This window comes from Hakea prostrata, chromosome 9 (assembly GCF_041222555.1).
Source record: "Hakea prostrata isolate BN-2017 chromosome 9, UWA_Hpros_2, whole genome shotgun sequence".
Classification (NCBI taxonomy): Eukaryota; Viridiplantae; Streptophyta; class Magnoliopsida; order Proteales; family Proteaceae; genus Hakea; species Hakea prostrata.
Genome location: NC_142608.1, coordinates 52,377,648 through 52,399,895, shown reverse-complemented (window position 1 = coordinate 52,399,895; position 22,248 = coordinate 52,377,648). Strand labels below are relative to the sequence as shown.

General features: G+C 38.7%; 2 protein-coding genes and 1 pseudogene across 2 annotated transcripts; 1 reads left to right on the top strand and 2 right to left on the bottom strand.

The window, feature by feature from the left end:
• Window positions 1–5,610: 5,610 nt before the first annotated feature.
• LOC149005510 (uncharacterized) lies at window positions 5,611–6,854 on the bottom strand. The gene is made up of 2 exons (XM_089169306.1): window positions 6,664–6,854; window positions 5,611–6,584 (listed from the first exon to the last, which is right to left on the bottom strand). Exons 1-2 carry the CDS (start codon window positions 6,673–6,675, stop codon window positions 5,913–5,915), a joined length of 684 nt encoding a protein of 227 aa, XP_089025432.1. The 5' UTR covers window positions 6,676–6,854; the 3' UTR covers window positions 5,611–5,912.
• A 1,738-nt stretch (window positions 6,855–8,592) lies between these two features.
• LOC149005509 (TMV resistance protein N-like) lies at window positions 8,593–13,401 on the top strand (annotated as a pseudogene).
• A 3,756-nt stretch (window positions 13,402–17,157) lies between these two features.
• LOC149005508 (uncharacterized) lies at window positions 17,158–20,490 on the bottom strand. Its single transcript, XM_089135928.1, has 4 exons — window positions 19,978–20,490; window positions 19,036–19,819; window positions 18,478–18,558; window positions 17,158–18,185 (listed from the first exon to the last, which is right to left on the bottom strand). The coding sequence occupies exons 1-4, from the start codon at window positions 20,488–20,490 to the stop codon at window positions 17,158–17,160; spliced, it is 2,406 nt and encodes an 801-aa protein (XP_088992054.1).
• Between the last annotated feature and the right edge of the window lie 1,758 nt (window positions 20,491–22,248).

Here is a 22,248-nt window from a genome sequence, read left to right as displayed (position 1 = left end):
ATCCAAGTTAGAAGGTAAGGACAATTAATTCCTTAATTACATAGATTGCTTGTTCTCTGGTTTCTACTGTATGAAACTATGAGATTACCTACTGTTGTTGTATTTTAATTCTGATCTTCTACTGTGGGAACAATAGCAATTGTTTATATTGTCTTTTTATTATTCATGATATATGAATTACTTATTATTGCCTAATCTGATTTTTTGCTTTTACATTCTCTTGTATATGATGAACTGCTGGCTGTGTATGTCATGACTTTTCTGAGAATGTGTTTGCTTAAGTTTGGTTTGGGATTGGGGAGTATCCTTTTGATGCTTCTGTCCTTGGACATCGGAGGGAATAGTATGGGATGTTCTCCGAAGATGCCCATCGACGCTTTCCCGAATCATTGGTTGTCATACCTAGGGATGTCTAGCAATGTTTGGCTAGGATATACCACTGTTATATCAGACCCGATTCGGAAGGGTATTGAGACCGAACGACCAGTGGTAGCAATGGGGATTCACGGGCGCTTGAGACCGGTGAGTTATATCCGTGAGAGGACGAGAATCACATTGTGGGGACCATTTATTAGAGGGTTGCATATGGCTGGACTTGGGCTCATGGGCGCTCGAGACCGGTGAGTTATATCCGTGAGAGGACATGAGAGCTTCCCGTTTACCATATGTGGATAACCAATAGGGTTGATGAGTCCGGTGAGTAATATCCGTGACTCTAGTGTGAAGGATATCGGAAAGGATCCCGAGAGGGGAGGAATGGAAGTATCTGGAACTGACTTGATATAATTGACTAGATGACTTGCATTGGGCTAGGCTTTTCCTTGACATGCGCCGGTACTTATGCCAAATGGTTGTGAGAGAGTGTGTTGACTTAACCCCCTACTATGGTTTGTCCGAGAGGGATGCCCGGACCCACTACCAACAGGATCCGTATGCGTGACCTACCCAAAGAAGTATGGTGTTATGACTTAAAGCATGTCTACCATAGAGACCAGCATACATAGAGTTTAGATGCATTCATACTTTATCTGTTTCATTCTGCATTGCATCATGTTATGTTTTGCCACATGTTATCTATGATGTTATGGATTAACTACCTTACTAAGTTTCTTCGAAACTCATTCCTTTTTTTTTGTATATTCTTTGTTTAGATTATCCTGTAGGTACAGATTATTATGACGAGCAGACCAGTGAAGCGCAAGCCGATGAAGCATATTACACGCAAGGTGCTGGCGACGATCAAGATTAATCTAATGATCCCCCGACGGATCAAGCTGCGTACTACTTTTGAAAACAAGATAGAGTTAGAACCGATTCATTGGATTGATGAAGTCCACACTTATGAAGACGTTATCTATAAACTAGAAGACGCTTGATCTTAGTTTATTTCTTAGTGCATTTGTTCAGTTGTAATTCCTTTTGACTTTCATACACGTTCCGCTATATTGGTGGAGTGAGTTTCCGCCTCACTTTACTCTTTTTGATATCATTGGATATCTGGTATCTTTTCCGCACTCTGATTTTACTGATTATTCATTATTGTTTGAACCTTTGTTTATAATATTAAACCTTAGTTATTTCTTATTTATGATTATGTTATTGTATATGTGGGAGGATGATTTCCTCGATACTTGATCTTCGGGGCTGTGGATCACACTCTCGGGTATGCCAGTTAGGGTACCGGCTGGGAGGATGTGACATGATGAGTCCGTAGTCAAGGACTATGAGGACTCTAGTGTGAAGAGATACCGGAAAGGATCGCCAGGGGTGAGGAATGGACGTATCTGGATCTGAGTTGATGTAACTAAGTAGAAGACTTGCATTTGGCTAGGCTTTAACCCTGACATGCTCCAGTACTTAGACCAATGGTGATGTGAGAGAGCGATGACCTATACCCCCAGCTATGGATTGTCCCGAGGGATGAAGGACCCATTACCAACCGGCGTTGTGAGATGAGACCCTCCTAAAGAAGTATGGTGCTATGACTTAAAGCATGTCTGCCAATAGAGACCAAGCATACATAGAGTTAAATTCATACATTCATTGTTTGTCTCATACCATACTGCATTCATGTTTTGCTTTGGAATCCTACCATTTATGTTATTATGGATTTAACTGCCTTACTGGGTTTCTTTTGAAACTCACTCCTTTTGTGCTATGTCTTGTTATATTTCTCTACAGGCTCCGAATATTATGACTGCTCGTATGAAGAAGCGCAGGGAGAGGAGACATATTTCCAAGAAGGTGATTGTGGTTACGACGATTACCTTGAAGATTCCTCGGGTGGTCATGCTGCATACAATATTATCCTTAGTCCGTCGATTGAATGGAAGCGTCCATGTGCTATTTTTGAGATTTACACTTACGTGCAAGTTGAAGAAGTCCTTATATGGACTTAAACAAGCTTCAAGACAATGGTACAAAACTTTTGACTCCTCTATTTTAAGTATTGTTTACAAAATAAGTGAATATTACCATTGTTTATACATTAAGTTCTTTGATGATGGTTCACATGTGATTTTAGTTTTATATGTAGATGATATGCTCTTGGTGTTCAAGGGTAAAACTAAAATTGAAGATCTTAAAGGGTGTTTGAGCAAGAAGTTTGAAATGAAGGATCTTGGTCAAGCCAAACAAATTCTTAGGGTTGAGATTCAAAGAGATAAAAGGAATGAGACTTTATCACTTTCACAAAAGACCTTTGTGAAAAAAATTCTTGAAAAGTTTGATAAGTGCAAAGAAAAGGCTATTTCAACTCTATTGGATCATATTTCAAATTATCTTCCAATGATAGCCCAAAGACGGAAGATGAAAAAGCAAGATGTCAAGATGTCCTTATGCAAGTTTAGTTGGGAGCTTAATGTTCGTAATGTTGTGCACTAAGCCGGACAATGCTCATGCGGTTGGTGTGTTGAGTAGGTTCATGGCAAATCCCAAAAAGATGCATTGGGAGGTGGCAAAATGAGTGCTTCGATATTTGAAAGGCACAAATGACTATTCTATCACATTTAGCAAAGGTGAAGAGCAAGTTCAAAGCTATGTGGATGCTAGTTATTGTGATTATTGTGATAAGGGACAATTTACAATGTGGTATGTTTTCAATTATACCAATGGTCCAATAAGTTGGATGTTTAAGCTCCAAACCACAGTGGGATTATCAACTACCAAAGCATAATACATAGCGGCAACAAAAGTTTGTAAGGAAGCTGTATGGTTTCAAGGTTTGATGGGTGAGATTGACATTGAGTCAAAAGGTATGCATTTGTTTTGTGATAATATGAGTGCAAATTTACTTGGCCAAGAATCCAGTACATCACAAGAGGACTAAGCATATATTGGTTCAATATCATTACATTCAAGAAGTTATTGAAGAGAGAAAGATCCAATATGTTAAAAGTTGGAATTGATGAAAATGTGGTGGATATGCTTACCAAGGTTGTCCAAGGAGAGAAGTTGAATTGGTGTCTATCTTCTCTTGCTTTCAAGAAACATGATTTGACAAGTCAGTGATTTCCATCAAGGTTGAGATTGTTGGGTTTGTGATGAAAATCACTATATCTCTTTTGAGTTCAAATTTGAATTTGGTCGGTCCCACTTAGTGTTAAACATGGGTTAAGTGTTTGGTATCATTAAGAGAGCCTTGGGAGAGGTAAATGGGGTGAGCAAAATAGAGTTTCTAGTGAGTTCTAAAGTGGGTTTCAAGCAAAAACAGGATTGAACTTTGACATCTTCTTCTTGTGGTTTTGCAAGAAAGGGGTTTCTTTTCTCTTGTATTCTTTTCCATTGCAAATCCATTGAAGCTTGAGCTTGGATTGAAGGGTTTTCTTCAAGAGCTTGAGGTTGAAAGGAATTTTCAAGAAGGTTTGAGAGGTGGTGTGACCGGTTGAGGTAACATTATATTATTCTCAAATCTTGTACTATTTTGAATATTAAAATCGTGAATTCCTTCCCCGTGGATGTGGGTAATCTCAAATTTTTCGGGTTAGTGAACCATGTAAAATTTTGTGTGTTGTTTGCATTTCTCTTTCATTCTTGTGGTGGTTTGTTGTCATTTGCTTTGTAATTATCTTCAACTTATTTGCACAAGATCCTTAGTTTATTTTGTTTATTTGGGTGATTTGTTCAATTATCCGGATCCTTGGATTGGGTCTTGTCTTCTACAAGATGTCACGCATCATGGCCATGGCATGACTTGCTCAAAGGTAAAAATGTATTGAAACCCAATCTAATTTGGCTTATCTTATCAGGGGATGATGTTTGGTTTATGCAGGATCGGTGTTTACTGTGTCGGCTCGAGGGTAAACCAAGCAATCTGAGAATTTCTCCTCTTAATGTGGTCAAAGTTTTGGAACTTATTGACAACCAAACGAGATTATGGGAATTGGGAATGATACACCAGCTTTCTCACAAGGGAGACGTATACGCAATTTGTAAGATCGCATTTAGTCTTTTTCCAGTGAAAGATCAATTGCAATGGATGGGGGCTAGAAGTGGGGTGTCCATAGTGAAGTCAATATCACACATTATGGTTGGAAGATTTTGCTCGAAGAAGTGGGTTGCCTCTTCATCTAATCAACATCGGTTGCTATGAAGGTTAGGTCCTTCATCTGAAGAAGCCCCAGCTTGTTAAGGGTAATTCCCAAAGGTTCTCTTGTAAGCCATGTGGCACTTGTTTATTGGTTATATAGCTATATTTGTAATCTCTGATGACTGTAAATAAATAAGATATAACCTTCAGATTATTATTCTGAAGATTACTTACACAGCTTACCAAAGATTAGGTAGTTGTTGTGGAGGGGTGAGGAGTTTCATTGGTGCTGATTTAATCTTGACTCGAGCTGCGTTCGATATGGTTCCCCTAAAGAAGACTTCTCACATGTGATTCTATTAGAAAAACTAGCTAAAAGATAGAATCAAGATTGTTTAATCTATAAAAGAAGAAGTCACAATTTGACAAAATCATAATAGAATTAACATAACTCTTTGAGGATATATTTCATCCTTGTAGAAATGATTTAAAAGAAAAGGAAGATCTTGCACCGCTGAAGCAAAACAACATGAATAACATAACTCTTTGAAGATATATTCCAACCTTGTAGAAATGATATAAAAGAAAAGGAAGATCTTGCACCACTGAAGCAAAACAACATGAAGGAAGAAACTTGAAGATGATCACCACAATATGAAACACGAATGATGCTAAGGATCTCACAAGCAATTAGGGTGCTCACCCCAGCTTAGGTATACCATCACTTCGTATTTTGAGCTTCTGAAAAATTAAGATCCCTTTGCTTGTGTGACCTTGAGATATTTATATCTCTTGGGCGGAGATGACTAGAGATAAAATCCACCCTAAGTGAGATGCTAGCCCACTAATGCTCATATATAGAATGCCTTTAAAGCTTACCTTGACAATTACTAAAAAGCCCCCAAAAGAATTAGGGAACAAAATTACAGAACTGCCATTAAAATAAAACAAAACAAAATTGGCTTTGCAAAAATAGAAAAGAAAATAGATAATTTTTTACTAATATATAAAATCAAATTTGCAAATCCACTTTATTGATAAATCCTTTCAAAAGGCAGTCTGTAGGTACGCATACACTTTTGTAATTGACAAGTCACTGGCAATGGAGCACTAATCACTAAGATCAAAACTCAACATACACATAATCTTTACATGGATAGACTCCACAGATTCAAAGTGTACTAACCATAGAGAGACTAGTCCTCATATCTTCCATAGTCTAAGCAATTTTAACTTGGCACCCCTCAAACCCATCATAGTCCAACAAAATATTTACACAATAATACATGAGCAAATTGCACTGGCACCCCAAAATGGAGGCTTTAAAACACTGACACCCCATTCATTAAACACACTAGTCCATTCTGTTAGTGAAACCATTAATTCACTTTTTATTCTTCTTTAATTCCAAAAATACCCTTATCAAAATTGAAGGGGGAAATAGGCAATTAGTGTTGTTGCCCGAGGCAGCAGTGGTTGTATCTGCTGGCTGAGGCTCTTGGCTTGAAGGGAGCTCCAATTTCATGGAGCAAGGAGAACAATTTTCGGTCTCGAATGGGTTTCCAAGGATCTGTGGTGGAGGATTGAAGTCAAAATTGTTTGAATTAAGTTGAAGCGACGGCGACAATGGAAACAAAGAGCACTGGCCAAAAAGGGAGGAAGCAAGGTTTTGTTGAGGAGAAGATGTGGAGTATGGAACAGAGAATCCTTCGTTATTGTTGTCCTGAAACGCCTTGAATCTGTAAAACAGAGTAGCCATATATGGCGGAGGATGATGAGCTTGGAGAGGTGTCGCCGCCACCAGATAATTTAGCGGATCGATCTGTGAAAAAGAAGAACCGAAATTGTGCTTCTGGTGTTGTTGCGGCATTGAGAAATGTTGAGCAGGTGGCGGAGACTGAGAAGATTGGTGGTTCTGGTTATTCTGATTGAGATGGTATGGTGATGCTTGCTTCTTCTGTATATCTTGTGGGTAGAGCGACAATCCAGCACGTTGTCGTCGCTTGACTCTGGTGTTCCAATAGTTCTTGATCTCGTTATCAGTTCGCCCAGGTAACTGAAATCCGTACAATAAAATCAAATCCCAATTCCAAGAAATGAAGCTAATTTAAGGAGGAGAAGAAGAAGAAGAATACCTGAGCGACCATGCGAGCCCATTTGTTACAGAGCTTGGCATGAAGCTTCAAGGATATCTGGGTTGGTATCGTAGATCTTCACCTTGTTGATGCGAGTAGATTGAAGAAGCTAAGCTACCTTCTTTGGTGAAGGAAGGTCGTTCCCCAGAGTTCCATAGTTCACACCCCTCCCAAAAGAAAAGGGAAAAGGAAATCAGGGCAGAAGGAATTAATTAATGGGGTAACTAAATGAAGCAAAAATTGTTAGAAAGGGAAGAAAAAAGAGAGAAAAGAAAGTCTTACAGAGGTAATATGATGGTGACCAAAGGAGGTGCCATTATCGACTGGAGGAAGAAAGAGGAGAGGAAGAGCGGTGCATACGGTGGAGACGGCGGAGAAAATGGGAGCCCAAGGCGGAGAGAGTGAAGCAGAGGAGAGAATAGAACATGTGCCAACCATCTAATGGCCTATTTTTTTCTCCTTCAATTTTGATAAGGGTATTTTTGGAATTAAAAAAGAATAAACAGTGAATTAATGGTTTCACTAACAGAATGGACTAGTGTGTTTAATGAATGAGGTGTCTGTGTTTTTGAAACATAAAGTGAGGTGTCAGTGTTTTAAAGCCTCTATTTTGGGGTGCCAGTGCAATTTGTTCATAATACATTATGATGGATGCGGTCAAGTCAAGGACTACAAAGTAGTTCAAACCAGATGATCATCCATAAAATCAGTCCAAACAATCCAATAGACCAAATAACCACATAAATCATCATAAACAATAAATGCCACATATAGTCAAAATAACCTTACAAGTGTCCAATGTGAATGCACAAGTATTATAATGACATATGTTGGGCCACACAATTGCTACAGATTCTTGGTTTTTTGCTTGCATGACCTGTATGGTTTGCTAGCAGATAGATCTCCCTCGAACGACCACCTGCAGAGGTATTGATGGCTACAACAGCTATCAAAAGTGTTTCTTGATAAATTGGTGCAACACTACCTGTGCATATGTTGGTACATATGCTGTGCCAGAAACAAACTTTTGTTCAAGAAAATGATCCTTGCTAAAATTTGGTATGAACGTTTAGCATACACCCTGGTCAAAATTTGTTCAAAGAGCCAAAAAACTTCAAACTGGAATGGCATAGGAAACAAGAGAAGTTGATTTCATGTTTTCTTTTGCACGAAACCATTAGGACTTCCGACCTAAGACACCCGCCCATCCAAGCCCATTAGTGAATGTTATGTAAAGCATCTCTCATGTTGGTCCAGTACTCAATATGGGCATTTGAAGCTTCAAGAATTACCTCCATTGCTATCCACCTTCTTGGTCCTTTCACTTGGTCATTTCTTGTCATCTAAAGAGTCCAACCTACAAAGGAGAAATGGGTGTGGTACCACTCGGCTTCTTTACTTCCTTTGGCCTTAATATGCTTCCAAGCTCTAACCCACTCGGCCATAGAACTAGAGCCAACATGGTGAGCTTGTCCTGATAGTGAATAGCCAAACAAGACTTGTCTCGCAAATTGGCACTGGATTAGTATCTACTTCAACAAGAAGACCCGTTGAGACCACATAATTCACAAAACGTACGTCATCACTAACCCGTAAAGTTATCCCCATCATAATTCCTAATGGAGCAGGTGGAAGTTGCCTAGCCACTCTTCTTTGCCAATCAACTTGCAGAAGAAAAAGAAAAAAGAAAAACGAAATAAACATTTTGACATCTTCCACTTGTAGTCTTGTTAGTAGGGACATCGAGAAAGGATTCTCATTCCAAGACTCAGAAAATCGGTCTTCGCAGCCCCATCGAAGACATAGAAAGTCGGTCGTTGCGCAGTTACTGACAAAAACTAAATGTATGTGAGGTGATTTAGTGAGTTCGCATTCTTGAGAGGAGGCTCTGTTAGCATCTTCTCTCTGAACCAACAAAATATTTTATGCATGGCTTTCTCTTCTTCTTCCACCACTACTGGATCTTCTAATACTTATGAAGTGTTCCTCAGTTTCAGAGGTGAAGACACTCGTAATACTTTCATTAGTTTTCTTCACAGAGCTCTAAAAGAGAGAGGAATCAATGTATTCATAAATAGCAAAAATCTATGGACAGGAGAATCCATTGGACCAACACTACCTTGCAGCAATCCAAGGGTCCAAAATCTCAATTCCTGAATTCTCTGAACATTATGCGAATAGCAAATGGTGCTTGATCGAGCTTGCTCAAATAGTTGAATGCCACAAATCCAATGGTCAATTGGTCTTGCCAATATTCTTCGACGTTAATCCATCAAATGTTCGGAATCAAAATAAGGGAAGTTTCATAGAAGCATTTCAAGAACATGAGAAGAATTTTGAGCCCCATATCGTAAAAGGATGGAGGGATGCTCTAAAAGAGATAGGGAATTTGAAAGGAGAAGTCATTGATGATACCACGTAAGTCTTCTACACATTATCACATCTTAAACTTGATAGAGTACATGTTGATTTGATCATCTCTCTACATATTTTGGGGCGATATATGTTATTAACCATGTAGTCTACGTTTTCTTCAGATCTGAAGTATGGTTCATGATTTTTCAAGAATTAAACCCATTTTTGACTTATCATCCATATTGTCTATATATTGTTTCAAGCCCAAAATTTGGTTGGTTGAGTATAGAGTTTTTTATTTTCCTCCTATGATGCAATCACTCAGTAATTGAGATTGTGTATGTTATTATTCATATGATCGATATTTATGTTTATGTGAGAAAAAATGCACATTTATGTTATTTAATTAACTAAAATTTTGCTATTTTGTATATATTTTTTTTTCTTCTTTTCATTTCATTGAAAACTTTAAATTTCTTTTACCCAAAAAGTATAAATTCTTTCGTGCTCATCTACTATTATTCTGGTTCTACATTTGATATGTGCATGTAATTTGCAGGGATCAAGCAAAACTAGTTGATTTGGTTGTCAAAAGGGTTTTATGTGAATTGAGTGCCAACACCCACTTGACTGAATGTAAATATCCAATGGGAATAGATTCCTCTGTAAATGATTTGCTATCTTTATTAGATTTTGATTCTAAAAATGTTCATTTTGTGGGAATATGTGGTTTTGGTGGTATTGGAAAGACAACTATTGCCAAGATTGTGTACAATCGCATCATTTCAACCTTCAACAAGTATAGCTTTATTTCCGACGTTAGAGAGCAAGCAACACAAAACATCGGTCTGGTGTCTTTGCAGCAGCGACTTCTTAAAGATACCTTCAAACTAGATAATATTGACATATCCAATTGTGATAAAGGAAAACGATTGATAGAAGAAAGACTTTGTAAAGAAAAGGTTCTTATAGTTCTTGATGATGTAGATAGTAAGGAACAGATAAATGTTTTGGTTGGTGAAATCAATTGGTTTGGTCAAGGAAGCAGGGTTATAATAACAACCAGAGATGAGGAAATCTTGAGTAAGGCTAAAGTTGGTAAAGATAAAATATACAGGCCTCAAGAGTTGAATCATATCCAATCTCTTCAACTCTTTAGTTTGCATGCCTTTACGAGTGAGCTACCTCCAGACAATTATCTGCAATTTTCAAATGATGTTGCAAGCTATTTAGGAGGATTACCTCTAACTCTAGAGGTGCTTGGGTCTTCACTATCAGACACAACAAGCATAGAAGAGTGGGAAAGTACATTAAAGTATTTAAAAGAAATTCCTCCTGAAGAAGTCCAAAAAAGGTTGAGGATAAGCTATGATAAGTTAGATTATTATCAAAAAGAAATTTTCCTTGATGCTGCATGCCATTTTATTGGATGGGAAAAAGAAGAAGTAACTTCCATATGGGAAGCTTGTGGCTATCATCCAAGGTGTACAATACCCATATTAAGTAAACGATCCCTCATTAAATTTGAAGATGAATATGGGCATGGTCCAGATTTAGTCTTGAAGATGCATGATCAAATTCGAGATATGGGAAGAGGAATTGTCCTTAGAGAAAATCACATAGACCCAAGTAAGCGTAGTAGATTGTGGTCTCATGATGATATCTTACAAGCATTGGAAAGTCACAAGGTAAGACTAAAGCATTTACCTTTTTATTTCTGCTCATGCCAAGAGTAACATTACATATAATTTTTTTTGGTAAAAAGTAACAGTATATATATTAAGATCCATTGGACATTGATTTGGACCAACTTCACTAGCATCCACAAATTTCTACTTTCTTGGATTAGTTATCTATTGCAGGGAATTAACATGTTAAAAGTCATGATCCTTAATTCCTTGTGTGTCCTTATAATGATACATTATTTGTTTATTTGTAGGTATGCACTGATTTCTATTTCTTTGTCAACTTTTCTAATGTAGGGAACTATCATGGTAAAAAGCATGGTCCTTCCTCGTAGCGTATCAGATGTTTATTTAGATCAACAACACTTTGATACAATGTCCAATCTAAAACTTCTTGACATTACTTCAACAAGTGTCAAAGGAAACTTTTGGAGCATGCCTTCAACCCTAAGATGGTTTAGATGGAAAAATTGTCCTTGGGAATTTATACCTACTAGTTTTTATAATAAGGGTCTAGTGCATCTTAAACTACATGGACTCAAGATTCAACAAGCATGGAATATTGGCCTTCCAAATGAAAATAAGGTAAAATATTGGACTTTTTCCTTTCTTATTTGATTCTTAGGTTTTATTAACAAGGTATACCTTTCCTTCTTGCATGACAGCGATTTCAAAAGTTGAAAGTTCTCAATCTTAGTTACTGTGAGAATCTATCTACATCTCCAAATTTTTCATGGTTTCCTTATTTGGAGCTATTGGATCTCTCATGGTGCTGGAAGATGAAAATTCTTGATGAATCTATTGGGCAATTGAGTCAGCTCAAAAGTCTTAATCTTGCATGTTGTGAGCAAATAATGGAATTGCCTCATTCCATTGGTAATCTAAAATCTCTAGTCAAGCTTGATTTATCGTTTATACCAATAAAAGAGCTTCCAAACAAATTTTCCAAATTGAGCTCTTTAAAGAATCTTAAGTTCATTGGTTGCTCATCACTCAAGAAGTTGCCCGACTTCATTGGTGATCTAACAAATTTGGTTGAGCTCTATTTGGATGCTTCTGGTTTTGATTATGAAGGAATTGAAGAAGTTCCTGATAGTGTTGGACTATTGGAGAATCTTGAGGTATTAAGTACTTTAGGGTGCTCTAGACTAGTGAAGGTACCAAGTTCAATGGGAAGAATGAGGTGTTTGCGTACCCTTAATCTGATTGGAGCCAATATTTCAAAATTACCTGATGAATTTTCAATGCTCTCAAAGTTAGAGGTATTGAAAATGTCTTGGAATTTGGAATCTTTCTCAATAGATCTTTCCAACTTGAAGAAGTTGAGGACACTAGAGCTTGTATGGTGTGAGCTGTTGGAAGAGCTCCCAGAGGTTTCCTCGAGTTTAGTTAAGCTTAAGTGTGTCCATTGCACTTCACTGGTACGAACATTCGACATCTCAAGGCTGAAATATTTAAAGGTGTTAAAGCTTCGCAATTGTGAGAAGCTGAAGCAGATTCAAGGCCTTGAGGGTACAGAATCCTTGGATCATATTAAGGTCATAAATTGTCATAACCTAACAGATACAAAGAGGAACCTACATGGACAGGTAGATACTTATTATTTCAGTCTTATTTTGTCTTCTTCACATATGAATTGTTCTAACAATGGGAACGAATTATTATACTGGACAGGATACTTCCATTTAGTTAAATTTATTTTGTTGTCCTCTCTGTTTTGTAGGGAAGGCTACTTTTACCAGCATCTTCACAGAAAAGGGATCATCGCTTGTGTGCTGATAGTAAAGGTTTGATTTTGTGCGTTGTTTTTAGATTCCATGATGCGGGTAAATTGTGGATTAAACATGGTCAGCTTACATCCGTTGATTTTGAGATTCATGCTACTATCCACCAGAAAGATGAAGCAACCAAGTGTAGGCATTCACTAAGATTTGAGGGAGTTGAGTATACAAGTATACGAGATACAATCTGCCTTCACCATTTCAAAGGCTTTGACTGGTTTGGGATTCCTTTGCATGGAAAATGTAACATTGTGATCCATGACATCCATATGTTTGGTTCCAAACCATCCGTTCATTTAACAGTGAGATTCTGGGAGTTATTGTTAGAGGACGGGAGTCCCCTACTGGTAGCAGATTTCTTCAGTTGGTACAAGGGACCAACTGAAGAAGAAGAAGATAATGATGGCTGCAGATCAACCAAAGAAGAACAACAACATGATGATGATGATGATGATGATCATTATAGACCAACCAAAGTTGAAGAAGAAGATGACGATGATGATGATGGCTATAAATCAACCGAAGTAGAAGTAGATGATGATGATGGCTACAGATCAACCGACCTAGAAGTAGATGAAGATGATGATGGATGCAGAGCAACCGAAGTAGAAGAAGATGATGACTATGGCAACAGATCAACCGAAGTAGAAATGGATGTAGATGGTGATGTCTACAGATCAACCAAAGTGATGATGACTATGGCTACAGATCAAACCAAGTTAAAGAAGAAGAAGAAGAAGATGATGATGATGATGAAGAAGAGAGCAATAATACAATAATGGAATTCCTGAAATGTTCATAATTCGGCTCTGTAGCTGAAGTTGACGGGAGCAGAGAAAGAGATGTCAAGGCCAAGAAGGAGGGCTCATACCCATGCCAACGATGATGAAGCATCAGCTTCTTCTCTTGATCAATAATGGGAGTAATTCTTTCACACAACATAGGATGAAGCGCTGTTAAGTGCCACTGGAAGAAATGTTCTCGAAAACCAGAAAGCACACGAGGTATCGATGGCTATGGAGAGATACTAGTACTTCTTGACTAGGTTGATAACGCAGGCAGTTGTTGTTGATTAATTCAACCTTTCTTACAATTAACTTGTTTTCCATTTACATTGCTTTTTTCACCTTGCATTGAAAGGTGGGGTGGAGGATCTATCTAATATGATAGCTTCAAAAATGTTATGAATGTAACTTTACAAGTGTAATCCATAGGTGTGTTGGCTGGTTTCACACCCAATTTGCCAGTTTCCTTCAACAAGTCAAGAACATATTTCCTTAGAGAGATGAATAATCATTTACTAGACCTAGCAACTTCAATTCCAAGAAAGTATCGTAGTTGTCCCAAGTCCTTGATGTCAAAGGTTTTCTTCAAATATTCTTTGAGGGTATTGATTCTTTCATGATCATCTCCAGTGATTACAATGTCATCCACGTATACCAAAATTACTATTGTGCCAGTAGAGGTTTTCTTCATAAACATGGAGGAATCTGATCCACTTCTAGTGAATCCAAATCTAATAAGAGTTGTACTTAACTTTTCATACCATGCTCGTGGTGATTGCTTTAGGCCATATATTGCTTTCTTCAATTTACAAGCAAATCCATCTTGTTTTTCTAATGGGTGGCTTGGAGGAATTTTCATATAAACTTCTTATTGTAAGTCTCCCTGTAAAAAGGCATTTTTCACATCCATTTGCAAAAGTGGCCATCCACAATTAACGGCAACTGACATCAACACTCTTACAGTATTCATTTTAACTACAGGAGCAAATGTCTCTCTATAATCAACTCCATATGTTTGAATATATCATTTGGCAACAAGCCTTGCCTTATATCTCTCTAGAGTCCCATCACTCTTGAACTTGGTCTTATAGACCCAACGACATCCAACTGGATGTTTGCCACTTGGGAGTTGCACTATATCCCATGTTTTATTTTTATGAAGAGTTTCTAGTTCCTCATTCATAGCTTTCACCCATTTAGATGAATTTTTAGCTTCAATAAAATTGGTCAGCTCCTTAGAGTCTTCAATGGCCGAAAGATAAGCAAAATATTGAGGGGAGATATTATCATAACTTATATGAGATTGGATTGGAAACTTAACTGTATGATAAGTGGTAAACTCGCACAACCTTACTGAAGGCTGAGAGACCCAAGTAGATCTACGAATTGGTAATTGCGCTATAGTTTCAACTGTATCATTTCCTACAATAGGTACATTTGTAATTGCTTCACCATGTTGATTCTCGTCAGTATCTTCAGTGACATCACCTATAATAGTGCTACCTTTAGTGGTGTTGCCCATACATTGTCTTCATTAGAATCACCCCTTACAAACATGTTGTCTGGAATAATTGGTAATGGGATAGGAACAAATTCACTATAATCTAACTCCCCTTGAGTTTGATTCCTGCTAGAGAAGAACATTTGAGTTTCATCAAAAGACACATCCCGTGAAGTAAAAAGTTTACCAGTAGATGGGTCAAAGCACTTGTAACCCTTTTTAGTAGAGGAGTACCCCAAAAACACACATTTGCGAGCACAATGATCAAGTTTATCACCACCCTGGGCATGAACATAAACAATGCAACCAAAATCTCGAAGATGCGACATCACGATAGGACGATCATATAGAATCTCTAAAGGTATCTTAAAGTTCAAAACTGTACTGGGTAGACGGTTGATTAAAAAACAACTCGTGCTAACAGCATCTTACCAATAAGTCTTGGGAAGATTCCCATGAAATAACAAAAATCGAGTCACCTCAAGTAAATGCCTGTTTTTGCCTCATCAATCCCATTTTGTTGAGGAGTGCCTGCGCATGAAGTTTGATGTAAGATTCCCAAACTTTTGAGATATGATTGAAAGGGCCTATTGGTGTATTTTGTCCCATTATCTGTTTGCAAAACTTTAATGCGAGTCGATTACTGAGTCAAAACCATCTGGAAAAATTCTTGAAACATTTGTAGTACTTCATTCTTGGAAGACAATAAATACAACCATGTAGCCCGAGATTTATCATCAACAAATGAAACAAAATATCTGAATCCATCTCTAGAGTCTATAGGAGAATGCCAAACATCAGAATGCACTAGATCAAATAATGCATTTGAAACATGAGTACTATGTGGAAACGACATTCTGTGTTGCTTGGAAAAATGGCAGGCATCACAACCAATAGAATTAAAAAATAAATCAGGATTTAAAGATCGTAAAATCCTATCAAAAAGGGTGACCCATACGCCAATGCCAAAGTTGAGATTTCTCATGATTACTCATAGAAGTCAATGCACTAGTTGTAGGATCCAACATATAGAGTCCATTTTGCAGTCTACCTTCACCAATCATTGTCCCTGTTAAATTGTCTTGGAACACTACTTTGTCCTTTGAAAAATCACATTACAATTTAAACTCTGAGTGATTTTACTAACTGATAACAAATTCACAGATAATGATGGCACAAATAATGAATCAGTCTTTGTTGAAAATAAGTTCAATGTCCCTTGACCTTGGATTGGAACAATAGTATCATTGGCAACAGTAATAGGAGGATAAGATTGTAACTTATCAGTGTTCAAATCAAACAAAAGAGTGGTAGATCGACACATATTGTCGGTTGCACCTAAATCTACTATAAATGAATTCTGAAAAGTAGAGAGAGCAAGAGTAGTACCATGAGACTCAATGAAGTTCTGCAGTAAAGATATAATTTTTCCAAGAGAGTGTTGTATTGCTAAAGAACTTGTCATGGGAAGATCTCCGTACGAACCCATAATATCATATACCAATAGAGCAAAATCTCCTCGATCCAATACTTCCACTGAGACTGGAATGTCCAAAAACCTTAAAACCACTTAACCCCGTACAAAATACCTTCATACAAAATCCTATGGAAACAAAAACAAAATATCTTTCTTTCCTTTTTTTTTATTTTTTTTCTTTTCTTCACTTCTCTTCCCACGTTCCTTTTTTTTTTTTTTTTTTGGTAAAGATAGATTTAATTGAAAGAGGGGCAAGAAAAGCCCAGGACATCTTGATTACAAGCTTCAAGAAGCCAAGGAGTGGAATAAGCCCAAACAATCCTCCTTGCCAAGGACTGGGCCTTCCTAGCTAGATTGTCAGCCACAGAGTTGGCCCATCTAGAAATGTGCTTAATTACCCAATTCGGTTATGAGGATAATAAAGATCGGATGTCTTCTACCACACACCAAGCATCTGTATGACAAGGGAGACTGTGATCTTCAATTCCTCGCACCAGAGCTTCTGAATCACACTCAAAAACGATCGCTGATGGGGTTTTCTTCTTCGCCCACAGCATCGACTCCCTCAGTGCCACCGCTTCCCCTGTGAACATATTAGAGTTCGAGCAGGGAGTCGATTCAGCCCAAATGCAGGAGCCACTGGAATTTCTTAGAATAAAACCGAGACCTGCTTTGTCTTCCTTTGCTGAGTATGAAAAATCCGTATTCATCTTCAGTGTGTGATCGGTTGGGGCTTCCCATCGCCTAGAGATCGATTTTATCAGGTGAGTCGTTGCCTTCGATGATTCCCAGAATTCCTTGTGTTTCATCCTTGTTTTATCCACAATATCATTAGGGCTCCATTTGATGCCTCTGAAAATTAGATCGTTTCTTGCTAACCAGATATGCCAACAAGCAAAACCAAACAGACTTAGCATTTTGATCTTTTCTTTGTCTCTTTATCCGGGAAGTATATCTTCTCCCAATTGGTAAGGGTGCCTGAGAGAGAGGGCTGGATATGAGCTTCGATGCATCCTGATAATCCCAGCCCAAACCACAGTGCTCTAGACATATCACAGTCGAACAACATGTGATCAGCCGATTCTATCACACCATGGCATCTTCTACAAATTGGGTCCTTGTTGATCTGTCTGGTAAGAAGATTTTCTCCAGTAGCAATTGCTTGATTCAGGATTTTCCATAGCAGATTTCTAATATTTGGGTAACATTGCATTTGCCAAACCATTTTCCATAGCTTCGGTGGAATTTCTTCCCAACTACGATGCCGAGATGAAGAAGGAGCCATAGCAGCACGAGAATCCTTGCGGTTACAAAGAAGATGGTACGCACTCTTGACTGAGAAAATTCCATTTGCCGAGCCACCCCAAACTACTTTGTCACGGACTGTGGTTTGCCCAATTTGTATTCTGGAGATTGCTTCTACTTCTTGAGATGTAAATAATTGTTGTAGCAGCTGTATGTTCCAGGACTTAGAGATGGGCTCAATAAGATCGGAGACCCATCTAACAAAAGTGAAGCTGGGTCTGGTAGATCGAATTTTGAAAAAAGGAAGATTTGGGATCCAGTTATCATCCCAGACAGAGATGTTAGCCCCATCTCCCACCACCGATAATAAGCCCAACTGTAGGACCTCTCGGCCTTTCAAGATACTTTGCCATGCCCAAGATGTGTTGGATCCTTTCCTTGCCTCTAGAAAGTTGCAATTAGGATAGTAAATGCCTTTGATAAACCTGGCCCAAAGTGAATCTGGTTGGGCCCATAGTCGCCAAGCCACTTTAGTTAGGAGAGCCCAGTTGTGAAGAGTAGGATCCCGAAATCCCAGACCACCTTTCTCCTTTGACTTGTACAGTCTAGACCAAGACATCCAGTGGGTTTTATGTTCCTCTCCAGTTTGACCCCAATAGAAATTGGAAATTGCTATCCTTGCTTCATCATGGACTGCACCAGGGAGAATAAAATGTGAGCCCGAATAAGATGAGATAGCATAAGCTACCGATTTTATCAATATCTCCCGCCCCGCTTGAGAAAGTAGTTTGGCTTTCCATCCTTGCGTTCTTTTTTTCACTTTCTCCCCAATATCTTTAAAAATTTCAGATTTTTTTAACTCCAAAATCTGATGGTAAACCAAGATACTTAGAAGGCCCGTCACCATATTTAATTTTGAGCACCCTAGAGAACCATCTTCTGAAGCGAACTGGGGTATTGGGACTGAAAGTAAAGGATGATTTACCTTCGTTAATAGCTTGACCACTTGCTTGACAATATACATCCAAGCATGCCTTTAGGTGACAGATCTGTTGTAGATTGACTTCTGAAAACATCAAACAGTCGTCAGCAAAGAGCAAGTGAGAGATGCGGGGAGCTCTATTTTTCACACTGATTCCTTTGACTAGATCATGATGCTCTGCTTGGTTCACCATAGAATTGAGGACTTGAGATCCCAAAATGAATATGAAAGGGGATAAAGGATCGCCTTGGCGAATACCCCGGGAAGGAGAGAAAGATCCTTTCACCAACCCACTATTCAACAAAGTGTATGAGACTGATGAAGTACATTCCATAACCATATCTACCCACTTCTGACAAAAACCCAATTTTAGTAGGGTAGCCCGAATGAATGGCCATTCCAGACGATCATATGCTTTTTGCATATCAAGTTTCATGGCAAGAAATTTTTTTTTTCCCCTTTTTCGATGTTTCACATAATGAAAAACTTCATGGGCCATGAAAACATTATCCGAAATAAGTCTATCGGGAATAAATGCAGACTAGTTGGGAGAGATAATACCTGTTAGAGCATTCTTGAGCCTGTCCGCAAATATTTTTGAAATGATCTTGACCACTACTCCACATAAGCTGATCGGCCTAAATTGACCAGGGGATTCCGGGTTGTTGCATTTTGGAATAAGGCAAATAAAGGTTTTGTTCAGCTCCTTTGGCATGATACCAGTTGAAAAGAACTCCTTGACACAGTTACACACCTCTTCTTTAGTGATAGCCCAAGTATTTCGATAAAATAGAGGAGGGAAACCGTCGGGCCCAGGAGATTTGAGAGGGCCCATTGACTTTAGAGCTGTGTGAATGACTTCATCACTTGGTATTGCACATAGAAGCCCATTTAAATCATTATTCACAACAGGTTGAACACATTCTAAGGCCTGATCAAGAGCCAAATGGGAAAAGCCTTCTGACGTGACTGCCCCTTTGAAGTGATTTATAAGGATGTCTTCAAGTTGCCCTTCATTAGATGTCCAAGTTCCATCGTCCTTTTTCAGCTTCAAGATTCTATTTTTCTTTCGTATTTGAATGGTTGAAGCATGAAAGAAGACTGAGTTCTTATCGCCATATTTGATCCACTCAATTCTAGACTTTTGATGCCATAGAATCTCTTCCCTATGAAGCTCCTCATCAAGAAGATCCTGAAGTTTTCCTTCCTCCTCAAAGAACTCATGATAATTTGGCTTTTTTTGGATTTCTTCAATCTGCTGTTTAAGGCCTTTGATTTTATCTTGGACAACACCAAATTCCAACTTATTCCATCTCTTAAGAACTCTTTTGCAATTCTCAGATTTCTGAATAATTGGGTAGGAATCAGCTCTTAAACCCGGGTTCCTCCATCCTTGTCTAACCACCTCCTCACATTGTGGATGTCTAGTCCACATCGCTTCAAACCGGAAGGGCCGAATAAAATTGGATTATGATCAAAGCAAAATGCAGATTTTATGAATACAGCCGCATCTTCAAATAACTCATTCCAGCTTGTATTGGCTAATACCCGATTTAACTTGATCCGAATATTGGCTGTACCTCTACCTCTTCGCCTATTGTTCCATGTGAAACATGGGCCATTAGAACCCAAGTCCAAAAGGTTGCATTGTGAGACCATGTCTTGGAACCTCTTTATATCCCTATCACCTTTTTTGTTGCCACCCGATTTTTCATGCCAGCCCAAGAAGCTATTAAAATCGCCTATACAGATCCAAGCACCCGTTCTATGATTGCTAATATTTATCAGCTGATCCCAAACTCTTTGGCGTTGATTTCTGATAGGGTCTCCATACACACAAGAGAGGAAAAACATCTTACCCTCAGCCAAAACCTCAGCATCTATCATTCGGTCATTAGCAACAATGATTTTAATCTTTATCCCACTTCTCCAAAAAATAGCAAGCCCACCAGCTGAGCCCACAGAATTAACAACATGACAATCCTCAAAAAATAATTTCCTTCTTATTTCCACCATTCTGTTGGTTTGACACTTAGTCTCAGCTAGAAATAAGATATCCGGAGCTTCCGAATAGGAGAGATTTTTTAACGCCAGAATTGCCCTGGAACTCCCCAGCCCTTGACAATTCCACCTCAAAATTTTCATAAATCCCCGTGGGACTGATAAACCCCAGTCGCCACGGGTCCAGACTCTAAAAAATGTTCATTATCTGCAATAATTTGGTCATCACCATCAATAGAGACCTGCTTCATTTTCCTTGGTCTACCACGCCTTCCTTTAGAAACTACTCTAGAAGGCTCAGCAATATTTAGAGCATTTCTTTTCTTTGAAGTGGGATGGGCCGATGGAGATCTACTAATCTGGAAAGAGGCAACATTTCCACTTCCTCTATTCTTCGTTGTGTTTAAGGATTTTTGAATGCCTAGAGGCCCATTCAAAGTGAGAGTATCACTAAGAATATTAACTGGACTGAACTGGGCTTGGGCTTCAAGCTGTCCACAACATGGAGAAGCTGGATTTTGAAACTGGGCTTGGGCTTGGGTGAGTTGGATTTGATTATGCATGGGTATGGGCATGAAGTCTGACTGATGGGTGGACATTGACTTAGTATTCTGCATGTTTATGGGCTGAGTCAGATTTATCTTAGCCATATGGTTTAATAGGGAAAAAATAGCCGAGGAATGGTCTGGACATTTCTGGAGATAGTCCTGGATAGGGACGGGCAGTTGGCTTTGGTTATTTTTCAAAAAGGTGTCAGGGGTGATCTGGATTGAAGTGCTATGCTCAACTGCAAATGGAGATTTCAAAGGAACGTTGGAAGTAAAATCAAAAGGAGCTGCTGCATACCTTGCATCAAAGGGGAAAATTTGGGAGCTGGTCTCCTGGGCCCTTGAGATCTCAGAAGCTGAAGTTTTGCCATTGGCTGAAACCATAGACTCCAGCTCAATAGCTAGACTAGGCCTTTGACCTCGTACATCCATGCTTTTTGACTTACCCTTCTTGCCCAAGTCCGGTTGACCGTCGGAGCTAACAGTAGGTGCCAAACGATCACCTTCCGGCGTAGCTTCCGAAGCTTCATTCTCGTTTTCCACAGAGTACAGCTTGGTGAAGATAATCTTGGCTTTTTTAACAAGTCTATCATCGGTATTGGAACCTCTAATCTCTTCCCCACATTTAGGTTTGGGTCTCTCTCTGCAGATACTATGCTCACTACAACCATGATTGCTTCGATGTATTTTGAGCTCTTCGAACTTTCTAATACATCTTCCTTCCTCATGACCTATCCTCCCACAGAAGGAACAATAAGTTGGAAGCCGTTCATACTTAACTGGTGCTTCAATAGATGGTCCCTGAGAGGAAGTGATTCTAATATGAGATTGGAGTGGTTTATCAATATTGATGCAGACTCTGGCCCGGAGATATGAGATTTTTGTGCCAAACTATAATCCTTCTATCACCATAACCGGACTTGTTTCTCCCAATTTTCTTACCACCTTCATAGCTATAACCGGATCTAAGAATTCAATCGGTAGGGAATGAATTTGAACCCAAAATTCGCAGAACTTAAACTCCCATTTCTTCCTTTCGTTCCATGGCTCCATAATAAGAAGGTTACCAGCAACAGTCCATGGACCTTCTTTCAGCACATTTTCCATATCAATTGGATGTTGAAACTGGAATAAGAATTTGCGTTCTTCCAGATTTATGATTTCCACCTTGTGACATGTATTCCAAGCGTTTAGCAGGCTTTCTGTGATGGCTTGTCTTATGAAT

Bases quoted from the DNA above. Each gene is read 5' to 3' on its own strand.
- LOC149005508 (XM_089135928.1), bottom strand. From the start codon at position 20,490: ATGGTGGAAATAAGAAGGAAATTATTTTTTGAGGATTGTCATGTTGTT. The intron at 18,559-19,035 runs GTATTATCTCTC...TGATGTTTTCAG, and splicing joins GCTCAAGAATGCTCTAACAG to AAGTCAATCTACAACAGATC. The intron at 18,186-18,477 runs GTAAATCATCCT...TCCCTGGTGCAG, and splicing joins TGGTCAAGCTATTAACGAAG to TCCATGATGAAGCAAGGATA.